Here is a 12,835-nt window from a genome sequence, read left to right on the forward strand (position 1 = left end):
ATTTTTTATTTTTAAATATAAAATTTATTGTCAAATTGGTTTCCATACAACACCCAATGCTCATCCCAACACCAATTGTATTTTAGATCTGGAGTGTATCTATATGTAGATTTACTTTTCAGAGGAACTGGATCACTGTCTCTGCTAGGGTTGAGATTGGTATTTAAATAAAACCAATGGGTTGTGTTTAGGTGATTTCTAAGGCTGTTCTCTTAACTCTGAAACTTTTGGTAATGGCGTATGATGAGATCCTAAGTGAAAGTTAGGGACTGTCTAGAGCCAGAATAAATGTAAAAGGTCACCTCTGATAGCCCCCCTCTCTTCTTTTAACTAAAGAGAGAAAGGTTCAGAGAGATAAAGCTCTTTACCTAATATTACACAGTTCTTAATTTTTTTTTTTAACGTTTTATTTATTTTTGAGACAGGGAGAGACAGAGCATGAACAGGGGAGGGTCAGAGAGAGGGAGACACAGAATCTGAAACAGGCTCCAGGCTCTGGGCTGTCAGCACAGAGCCCGACATGGGGCTTGAACTCATGGACCGCGAGATCATGACCCGAGCCGAAGTCGGCCGCTTAACCGACTGAGCCACCCAGGCGCCCCAAGATTACACAGTTCTTAAAAGGCAGAGCTACAACTCAAATCCATTTTCTGTTGGTTTAGAGATATTTTCTATAACCATTATTATTTGAATTTTAAAACTTGTTAACATTTTAAACATAATTCTGCAAAGGACCAGTAGGTAAAACGAATCAGAGATCAGCTGATCTAACTGAACTGAGGCTGAGGGCTCAGGTTCTCTTCCCCTGTCTCAGCTTCCCTTGTAGCCTCTAAAAGTATTTGATGGAATCCGAAATCTGGAATAAAAGTCATTGCCAGAGGGGCGCCTGGGTGGCTCATTAAGTTGAGTGTCTGACTTCGGCTCAGGTCATGATCTCTTGGTTTGTGAGTTCAAGTCCCCCTGCATTGGGCTGTCTGCTCCCAGCACGGAGGCTGCTTCAGATCCTCTGTCTGCCCCCACTCCGCCCCTCTCCTGCTCGTGTGTGTGTGTGTGTGTGTGTGTGCGCGCGCGCGCGCGTGCACGCGCGATGGCACCCTTTCTTTCTCTCTCTCTCAAAAATAAAATAAACATTAAAAAAAGTCATTGCCAGAAACCATGTTACCTCTGAGCTGAATTTATCATTTCTCCCTCAATTCTCATTTGCATTGGGTTGTTTATTAAAAACAATATTGAGATTAACAGTATGACGTATTTATAGTTGCAGAGCACTTTTATAAATGTCTCTTTAGGTAGAAACAAAAAAACTTACCTTGAATGACTACTTAAATAAACGTACTTATGTGTGTATATATTAGAGAGAGTGTGTTTATAATTTGACACATGATGGGCCTTTTCTTGAATCCTTCAGTTTATCTGAGTCCTGCAGATTTTTTTCACAGATTCCACAATATACACAGTATAAATCGTAAGTTCATTCATCTAGTAAGTATTTATTGAATACCACCCATGTATGAGTTAGAGAACTCTCCTAATTTGTTGATTTTGGCATTTACATTTTTGATACCAAGTATGCTATTTTTAATGAACTAATAATTATGTTTACAAATTGCCTGTAGGGTTTTTTTAATGTTCGTTTATTTTTGAGAGAGAGAGAGAGGGGGAGGGAGGGAGGGAGGGAGGGAGGGAGACACAGAATCCGAAACATGTTGGAAGCTCTGAGCTGTCAGCACAGAGACACTGGGAGATGCTTAACTGACTGAGCCACCCAGGTGCCCTTGCCTGTACGTGTTCTTAAATTAGCTATTGGATGAATAAAATCTTTATGATTTATATATATTTTAAAACATATATATCAGATATTTTAGAAGTCTTTCCAAAGGCCAAATGTTTTCAAAGTCTTGTTTCCTCTGGGAAAATGAAATGGATAGCAGATTTTTTAATCTGAAAAATACAGGCATCACAGGATAATGGATAAATACATACTGGTATGTTGATACAACAAAATACTATACAGTGTACAGCAATAAAAAATAAATGGATTACGACTACATATGTCAACATGTAATTAATCTGAAAAAGATTGAGGGTGGAGAAGGCAAGTCAGAGAGCGACATGCTACAGTATTTACGTAAAGTTTGAAATCAAACAGTAAGTGTGTTGTTTCAAGATATATTCATATATGTGGTAAAATTAGAAAGAAAAGAAATAATAAATACTCTAAAACTTTTCCTATGAAGGAGAGGGGGAAATAGATTTGAGGGACACTGAGTATCAGAGGTACTGGTAATAATAACTTATTTCTTAAGCTGACTTGGAGTTCCAGGGTTTTTGTTTTATGATTATATCTTTATAGCTTACAAATACATCCAGAGTCTTTATGCATTCAGTATTAAAATCTAAAATGTTTGGAACAAATCATTTAAAAAATTTAAATGATATTGACATGGAAAGATTGACAAATATATTAGTAATTTCTTTCTTTAGTTGAAAAGTTACAGAACAAGATACATAGTTTGATCTGTTCCTGTAAAAAGGAAACAATGTTACATAAAAATTTTATATTATAAATGTGTTTTTAAAAAGAACAATAAAAATGTGAGAGTGGTACTAAATTATCAGATCAAAGAGCAAATAGAATGATGTAATGCTATTACAAATATAGATAAACAGAGCAGGATAAATATTTTAGGAATAGATCTTCATTTAGGTATAAATTAAATGTATAATAAACTCAGAATAATAGAATAATTAGAAAAAGGAAGCATTATTTAATTTAGTGATAACATTTTGAAATACAAAGTTAATATTTTAGCACATTTTCTATCATATACCAAAATAAACTGTAGATAAATTTGAGTTAAATATTTAAAAAATTATAGTCAGCTGAAACAGTAGAAACTCTCAATATAGTTTTATAATCATTAAAACCACAGAAGAAACTAGTTCAAAACTATGTAATTGAAAACTTCCTTTCTTATATATTCTTTCTTCCTTAGCATTTTCATGTGTTTCTCAAGCTCATATTTCTATAATACTCTTGAAGATCATTTTCAAGGGGCTGAAAATGTCTGTCCTTGTCCATACTTTTTGATTTAGAAATTTGATATATCTGGTATATTAATGATGTTAAATAAAATTCCTATTCTTTCCATCTCCCCAAAACCCAAGTAACCAAACAAAAAAACTTGGATATTTGAGTGTCAAGCAATAGTTATCAGAAATATGATAATTTTAGCAGCACGGAAGTATTTTTAAATACTTTGTGAAAAGACACAATATGGAGTATATACTTACAGCTGTGGAGGGAAAATGACTATAGAAAAAGAAGGAAACACAGAAAAATGAAAACATGAGTTAAGGAGGAAGGATTGTTGGCTAATGTTTTTTTATTGGTTTGGTAATTTTAATGTAATGTTTCATTTGAAAAAATACAGAAAGAGAAATGTACAGGTAATCGTGTTAAATCATTTGCCTTGTACTGTGACATGTTTTGACATTACCAAATCACTTGGGTTTTGTCCAGCCTGGGAAATGCATGATAACTGAATATGGAAAGCTGCTTCTAAAGGCCAGTTATTATTTCTTTATTTTATCATGAGCTGCTCTGTATTCACTTAAAAAAATTGCTTTATTGCAGATAGGTTTGCCATGGTATTGCTGAGCTTTTAAGTGTTGGGTTGAACCATTCCAACCAGAGAATTTGAAGTTTTTCTCAATCAGTATGGCTATTTTCTTTAAAAAAGTTTCCCCCATGTTTTGGTCTGTCAGGTAACAGATCCTGTTAGTCAAATATATTGCTTAAATGAAAGACTTAACAATAATAAATTGTTTTTAGGAAAGAACTGGAAAAACTACGAAAGGATTTGGAAGAAGAGAAGGCAATGAGAAGTAATCTAGAGGTAATTCATTTCTCCTAACATTGAGATAGTAGTCAGCATAAATAAACTAGTCAGCATAAATCACCATCCCAGCTAGGTGATTGATTTCACTACAAATTATGCTATCTTAAGTTGGACACTCCCTGCTGCTTGATAGCCATTTAATTAATCTCTTGTTGACTCCCTGTCACATTCCGTTCATTCATTCAGCAAATACTTTTGAGCACTAACTCTCTTAGGCAGTGCATGAGGCATAAGGTATATATATTCTTAAATAAAACAAACATGATTCTTGCCTCGTAAGTGTGTAGTTCTAGATCTTTTGAACTCAACATTGCTTTCTTGAGCTATTTCTCTCTTTTTTACACAGTTACCTTTTTTTTCCCCTTTCTTTTCTTTCTTTTTAAATGTTTCCATTTTTATTTTTTGCCTGGAGGCAAGGGTGGAGGGGGGTAGGGGTGATAATGGGATGGCTCTAGATTTGTTGACTTTGATTTCTTCACTGAGAGTTCACTTCATAACCATCATGTTAACATCTTCACTCTGTGCTGATGACCGACAATTTCATTTATTTTATCTTAACTTTTTTTCCATCCTCACTGACTTTGGTCTTCATTTGTATACTTCTTTTCTGCATATTTCAAAGAAAGCCTATTCTGCCTTTTTTCAAAGGCTCTTCCCATTCTGTATTTAAGTATTTCATACGCTTCCCTGTTTTTACCTGTTTCTCTTGTTTGTGAAACAGAACATGGGACTTGCTAAGAAAAACTTGAGCTCCTCTTCTGACTTACAGTTGTGACTTTCAGGTCTAAACTATGAGTCAGGTTGGCACCTTCTGTACATTATTAATGGACACACATATCAACTTGTAAGGATTATTGTTCTCGTTTTAAGGATGAGGAAGCTAGGGTTTAGAGTGATTTAAGTCAGCAGTGGAGCTGAAATCTTTAAAATTTTTCAACGTTTTTTATTTATTTTTGGGACAGAGAGAGATAGAGCATGAACGGGGGAGGGGCAGAGAGAGAGGGAGACACAGAATCGGGAACAGGCTCCAGGCTCCGAGCCCTCAGCCCAGAGCCCGACGCGGGGCTCGAACTCACGGACCGCGAGATCGTGACCTGGCTGAAGTCGGACGCCCAACCGACTGCGCCACCCAGGCGCCCCCTGAAATCTTTAAAAGAAACAGCCAGACTTCGGAAACTTTGCTTTTAGGGATTAAGTTATACTGTTTGAACTTGAGTTATACTGTTTAACCTCCTTTTAGCTTTAGTTGTTAATACATGTGAAGGTATTTGGCAGATTACCAAACTGCATTTTTACTCTTATATTGGACATACCCATTTTATTGGCACTTTCCCTTTTCCTATGAAAATATTCTATTTTTCCCCTTTTCCGAAAAAGCAAAAGCCCCCTTTCAGGTCCAGCTGCCCTCTTGATCTACTGTAGTTTTCACTTTTCGTTTGAAGTTCATTTATTGCAAAGCAGAAACAACCAAGGTAAAATGTTCCTTCAGAACTGCCCCGGCCCTCCTTTCTGTATCTGCTCTCTTTTCCTACCTGTGCCCACAGAGTATCTATCGTGATTAGCTCTGTGCCTCTCCCTTCTGAATCTAATTCATCTTTTCCCACCTTCTGTCCTGTTTACAGCTGCTAGTCTCCCTGGATGTTCCAGGGTGAACTTAGAACTCTCATGTCCCCTTTGACACTCATCATCTTCTGATTTTCTGTTTCTGTTGATGGTTTCATTGACTTTCAAGTCTTGAGACATGGTACTTCCATTCTAAAGCCATTCCCATTCAGGCCTGCTAGCTTGACTCCCTCACCTTTATCTCTTTGTTTCTAGTGTTTGCCTTTTTCCCTTGCTCTTTATCTTCTCTTTAGCTGTTTAAGTTTCTCTCATTCTTATCTCAGATTAATCTTTCTTGCTCAGTACTTTGAAGAACTTTCTGTTACTTGGTGAATGAAATTCAGACTTCTCAACTTAGCATATGAGGTCTTTTATATCCTGGTCCTAGTTTATCTTTCTTTTCTTGTTTGCTGATTGATCTCAGTTGCCCCTCACAGTTAATTTGTCTGAATTTTTGCTCTTATTGTATTTTCTTGGATTTTCCTTTTATGTCATCTTCTCATGCATAAGTTCTACAGATTCTCAAAGCTCCCCAACAACAATCACCTTCATTAGTTAGTACCAGTCATCCTCTGATTCAAAGTAATTTTGTCTTTTTCCACATTCATGTTCTTTAGTTTTGAAAAGGATAAATAAGTAATAATTTTGCATCTTATCACTGTGACATTAAGGACTTATTTTGCCCATCTTGTAGACTGTAAGACTGTTCCAGGGAGATCTCTGTTTCATCTTTGTCCATAGCTCTGAGCACAGTGCTTTACGCATATTAGATAGCTAATAAATTTTTTCAAATTAAAGAATACATATTAAAAATGTCTTAAATTCCCAGTAATTGCCAGTGTGTAACATAGTAGAAATTCAAAAATAATAATAAGTTTCTTGAGGCACCTGGGTGGCTCAGTTGGTTAAACGTCTGACTCTTGATTTCAGCTCAGGTCATGATCTCACGGTTGTGCGATTTGAGCCCTCACATCGAGCTCTGCACTGATCATGGAGCCTGCTTAGGGTTCTCTGTCTCCTTTTCTCTCTGCCCATCCACCCCCCCACTCCCCGCACTTTTTCTTTCTCGCAAAATAACACATTTAAAAAAAAGTTTCTTGATTTTTATTCCTCATCTTTCCTACATACACATATGTATTTCCTACATACACAAATATTTCCTGCATACATACATGAAAATAAGGTAACAAGGTAAGCAAGAGGAAACTAATAGAGTGTTAAATTTGTATATATGATTTAATTTGTCATAAAAATCATGAAAAGAGTCCAATGAAATATTTCTTTTTTGAAGACTTTCATTTGATTCGATTTTTAAGCAAAATCAGCTGTTACTTAGCCTCACACTGATTTGTGTTATAATTTTTTTTTTTTTCCTAATGGGGAAAGTTTGACTCTTGTATTTATAAAAGCACACTTAATAAGACATTAGAGTTTTAAGATCATACCTTTAGAGGAGAAATTATATTTCCCAAAGATTAAAAGTAGTACTTTGAACTCTGAAGTTAACATATGGTATTAAATTATCCTGAGGGATGATAAAAAAACTAAAGGTGAACAAGGAACATAAGTGCTAGAAGAGAAACTCTAGCAATAAAAATACCTGCTTGAGGGGCGTCTGGGTGGCTCAGTCAGTTAAGCATCCGACTTTGGCTCAGGTCTTGATCTCACGGTTCATGAGTTCGAGCCCTGCGTCAGGTTCTGTGCTGACAGTTCAGAGCCTGGAACGAACTAACAAACCATTCTTGAGTAGTTAGAATCCCTTAGGAGATTGTGAACATATGGAAATCATACATTTTGACCGTGACAAAATGTTTATCATTTAATAATAAAGTATTTGTCAGAGGTTAGCCATAGAATGTGTTATTTGTATGCAATGTTGTGGACAGGGATAATGCTATCAAGAGAAGGTAAGGCCTAAATATTCTTGCATGCAGTGAAAGGTCAGAGATCATCAGCACCTTATGTAATTGGGAGGATTAGAAAATTGTAGGTGTCAGAGTCTGAGACCCTATCTATACAAGTTCCATACCACTTGCTAGTGTGGAGCTGTTGGCATGGTATTGAATCTTGTGCTCAACTCTGTTAGCTGTTATGTGTCAGAATTAAATAATTCTGTTCTCAGTTGTGAACATGTAATGAATTTTCCTAATTCTCTTAAGTTTCTTAAATTGTGAATTTCAGTTAAGTGAAGGATGCCTTCTGCCTATAGGTGAAAATATTTCCAACACATTGACTGAATCTTAGGTATATTCCTGTGTTTTAAATAATAATTTAATCTAGAACGTACTGTTTATAGATAAGGAAATTGAGACCAAGTGAGGTTAGTGATTTACCAATATCACATAGGTAGTAAGTGATAAACATAGAACTAAATTGGTCCTTTATTATTATTATTTTTGTAGTTCTATATGGCCCCCCTTTGTTTAATTACAGGTACTTGTACATTTCTTAATTTGGTTTCAAGGATTCTCTTGTTCTTTGGAGGGTTAATTTTCTTACAGTTCTTTCAGAGACTCACGTTACTTAACATTGTTCTGGCTGAAACAACTGTAGTTACTTTTTGGTGTTTCCTGCCATTTAGGAACTTGCACTGTGATGTGACCTTCTATTAAACTTGTTCTATACTGATTACACCATTAGGAATTGGATCTTAGAATGGAAATCAAAATCTGGAGGCTTGAAAGTATGATTGGATCTTAATGACAGAATACAGTAAAATTTACTAAAGATATGTTATCTATTATCAACTTAACATTTTGTATTTTAGGTGGAAATAGAGAAGCTGAAAAAAGCAGTCCTGTCTTCTTGAAATGGCATGGGCCCATGTTCTTAATGTTCCAGGGATTCAGAAGCAACACTATGAACTTCACCTGACTTGTTACTTAAAAATAACAAATGCTGATATCCTGATAAATATGAGTATTTGAACTATAATCTGTAGAAAAGTAGGGAGAGGGTGGATTTTTTTTATATATATTTTGTTTTGCCAATATGAAAAAAAAGAGGCCTTAATTCTTATGTGCTGGAATTGCAAACTTTTTTTTTTTTTTTTAGTTTGCTTGAAAATACTACTGAATCTGTATAAAAAGGAAAGTTCACAATCGTTTTTTTATTGAAACTTGTAGTATTATTTTTAAAGAGATCTATACTATAAATATGGGGATATCTTTACAAATAATCTGTAAAATATACTATTTGAGAGGGACAAATTAGCTTTATAGTAACTATAGCCACTACTTTTCCCATAATATGTAAGGGATATAAACTTTGTATATATATTTTTTTTACTTTTAGCTTCTTACCCAGGATACACTGTTGTGCCTGTTTGTTTGCAGTGCTGTTTATACTCTGGGTGATGAAATAGGAGTTTCCTAGCTATAAACCAGATTACTCACCCATGCATATAGTAATAACTAATGAAATAATCAAAATAATTTCAACTTTTAGAATATTTTATATTGCTTGCACTATAGGATTCATAAAAGGAATTTAGTTAAAATGTATTGGATTGTTAACTATATTTGGGAAAATATGAGCTATATTTTAAAAAATCATCAGGTCTAAGGAACTAAAAATGTCAATTTAACCCTTAACTTGTGCCTAGAAACTACAGCACATATAATATGCAAACACCAGCCTTACTGCTGTACTTTCCTGCTTATTTTACAGGCTCAGATATTACTCATTTCATGATCTTGTGATTTACTTCTTCATGCTCCTCCCTCTGATTTTTAATACTGATAACACAAGGAGAACAAAACTAAGAACATTCAGAACTTCAGTGTGAGGTTTCATACTTTGACAAATTGTCATCATGTAAATGCTCAGGTTTTACAATGTGTAATTTACCTAAAAGACCAAACTAACTGGTGGAGATAGTTTAGGCTGTCATTTATAAAGGTACCAACTTTATAAAGAGTGTTAATATATTATTATTATATTAAGCTGTAGCAGTACAGCTTATTTAAAACCAAATGTAGTTGACCATATTCAAAATGCATTTTGAATGCAAGATGGATGAATTGGTAGTTTCTTCAGAGTCACTTATGAACAGCTGAATGTTTTAAAATGTTACGTCTGTAGGTAATAGGTCTTAAATATGTGGGTTCATATTAAAAATAGAAAAATTGACTTTTCATTTGCAAAACAAATTGATTTTCAGCTTTATTACACAACAAACACTTTGAGATTTTGAATACCACCTATCATGCTTCCATTTTGTGTTATTTTAAACCACCAAACCAAGATTTTCCCTTTAAGTTTTAATTTTATATACTGAAATCTTGTGTTAAATGAAATTTTGCCATGTTGTCTCATGAAAGAAAACTGAAGTAGAAAATAATAGAAATTCCAGTAATTACTTAATGTTAAATTCACAACTTACATTAGTGCTTTTGGGGAAACCTGATTGTGCATTGATTGTTCATTGAGTATGTACATTTTAACTCTTTGAAGTCCTTGGGCTTTTCTGATGCGGTCACTACTGAACAAAATTGTTTACTCCTGTTCTAATGTCTTTAAATGACTTGTCAAATGAATGATTTCCTTCTTGCTAAAAAATTAGATTTTATTTTCTTTTAATGAAAGTCCTTAGGTAGAAATAAAAACATTGTATCCTAGAAATCATTCTCCAGCTTTCTGACTGGAAAATCTATTAAGTGACCCCTCCTCACCCTAATAATGGGCTGAAGGAAGTTTCCAGTAGATTTCAGGTCACCCTTAAAGCTTTTCTTGGTCATTTTCTCACTAGTGCGTAAAATGAAGATGGTCATGAATGCCGAAATACATTTAGAGTATTTGCTTTGTATACTCCTCAGTCAGAATAGAAAATTAAAATACTGTGTCTCTTTTAGAAAATTATTGTGTCTCTATTTTATTGCCATTGACCAAATAGTAAAGAAAAGAAAGCCAAACTCAAAGGGAAAAAATGATTACTTCAGTCTAGCAATTTACCAGTGTTCGCTCTTGTTATGGGGATTTTAGTATTTTTATTCATAAAGTTCATATCACAAAATGGTATGTAATGATAATAGCCTTTATTTGGCAATACATCATTGTTTTTCCTGAGTGAGTATAAATGACAGACTAGAGATAAACAGCATGGAGTCTGTCATTGCCAAATTATTAGTGAATGTATTTTTCAGGTTTGCTATTTGAAGCGCATAATACTACTAATTTTCCTACTTGTATTTCAATATTAGGAGTATTGTGTGTGTGTGTGTGCTTGTGTGTGACCACTAAACTTTAGTGGTTTGGTCTTACTATAAAGCTGTTACCTCTTCACAAAATTTAAGTCTGAAGATAGGAAGAGAGAACGGGCCTCATCGAACAGAGGGTTCTCTTTTTTATGCTTCTTACTGTGATCACAGAAAAAAAAAAAAAAACCCAAGTGCTCTCTTGATTTGTTGGTAAATGTTTTATGCTTGCATTTAAACTTGAAATGTATGAACAGAATGAGACAATCAGTTAAAATCAGAAATGAGAAGCGTTAAAAATTTAATGGCCTTGTTTTGCTGTAGCAATAAAATGACCAAGTGCAATGACTTGATTTAATAAAATCATCTTTTAAAAGTTGCTGCTATGAATATTTTTAGCCATAAAATTTTACCCTTGTTTTAGCCTGACTTGCCTTCAGTAACTATAATGTAATGCAGTTGGTGTTGTGGTATTCTAACATTCCAAAAAAATAAAAATAATATATATGTGGGGAAACTCAAAATAGTATACTTCACTGACTTGTTTACAGGTGCTGTAAAAAAGCATGCTACTCCCTCAAAGAGAAAGACAATAAAGAATAGTATTGCCAGTTGTGTCGGTCTTTATTGGTTATTTTTCATTAACATCAGCATATGTTTATTGCACAATATGATGGAAATTCTATTAGGTTGAGCTTTCCAATACAAGAAACCATGCAAATGGTAAAATGGAAGCCTTAGAAGTTCTGGACCTATTTGACTTTTACTGAATCTTTGTGGTTCTGTTTTTCCCCTGAAACTGTGAGATAGTAATTTCTACCTCACAGGTTAATTGGGAAAATTTGAAATGATTTATCTAAAGTATGTTAGAGAATACTTGGCATTGAGTAGATTTAAAAAAAAAAAAAGTGGAAGCTTGTATTGTACTCTCCTCAACAGCATTTAACAGTGATATGTATGATGAAAATTAGACAGCTAAGATTAAAAGAAAGGAGGCATAGTACTTACCCATCCTCTGCTGTTTTGGAGTCCAGCATCCCTTTTTCTTGGGGAAAGATAACTCCTTACATTTGCATTATATTGAAATGAAACTGCTCCCATCCTACAGATTCTGCCTTCCTGACCACCAGGGAGGTGATTGACCCAAGGGAGAGTACTTTGCCCAAATTGAATTACTGACTCATAGACAGATTTTTAAAATTCGGATTTTTTTTTTTTTTTCTTTTTTTTGAAACAACAAGCACTGCTCTCTTAGTTAAGTCTGTTATCTGGAAAAAGCTGATTTGAAAGAAGAAATCTTAATAGACCATAAAGAGAAAGAAACAATCCAGAAGGATTTTAAAGCATTCTAGTCCCAGCTATCCATCCACTGCTGGATTCCTTAAGCATAAATTTGCTCATAAATGTTTTTGGTCTTCTGAACTCATAACTGGAAGTCCTGGTAAAAATAAAAAAAGAAGAGTCCTGAAGACATCAAGGCCGATGTCCTCTTGCTGAAAATACACCACGCACATGACTCTAGCTTTTTAGAATCCGCTGGAAGATTTGAATCCTCGAAAAGGAATAAGACACCACGATGAAGTCCTATAGAAAAAAACTGTGGCAAGTCATTTCAGTTAAAATTTTAGTTTGAAAACTACATGTTTCTTACTGGCCTTTATAAACACTGGGTATAAATTAAGCTTTACAAGCACAGGATGATGAAGTTTTGGATTACAGAATTTTATTTTTTTTTAATTTTTTGGATAATAGAATTTTTGTATTTGAAGGGACATTGAAGGTGTTGGACAATCCGATGCCTGTGCATATGGTTTTATATGAAGACACAATTGCACATTTAGTCTTATTCTAGGAAATAAATGCAGAGAGCAGTTTAGTTTAACTGAAATGGATCTATTTGGTGTTATTACTTACCAATTAAGATTTAGAGAGTAGACTGGGCCTTGATGTTAAAATTTGTTTTTGAATCCTAACCACTATTCCTTTTCTTTTGTGACTAACACCTTTATTGTGAATATGCTTGTTGTATATAGGAAAATAAATTTAGAAATAGGTATCAATATTTTTTGTATAGAGCCAATAATCTTTTCTATCACAGAAGGTGTTGTGGTTTTCATTTTGCAACTATTGGGTGGT

General features: G+C 34.3%; 1 protein-coding gene across 1 annotated transcript in view; it reads left to right on the forward strand.

The window, feature by feature from the left end:
- Positions 1-11,310, forward strand: part of CD2AP (CD2 associated protein) — a 141,241-nt gene extending 129,931 nt beyond the window's left edge. Inside the window, exons 17-18 of the mRNA XM_060615687.3 lie at positions 3,836-3,899; positions 8,272-11,310. Of these exons, the coding sequence (XP_060471670.1) occupies positions 3,836-3,899; positions 8,272-8,313 (106 nt within the window). The 3' untranslated portion in view covers positions 8,314-11,310. The remainder of the gene's footprint in view (positions 1-3,835; positions 3,900-8,271) is intronic.
- The last annotated feature ends 1,525 nt before the right edge of the window (positions 11,311-12,835 follow it).

Source organism: Panthera onca, chromosome B2 (genome assembly GCF_046562875.1).
Source record: "Panthera onca isolate mPanOnc1 chromosome B2, mPanOnc1 haplotype 2, whole genome shotgun sequence".
Taxonomy (NCBI): Eukaryota; Metazoa; Chordata; class Mammalia; order Carnivora; family Felidae; genus Panthera; species Panthera onca.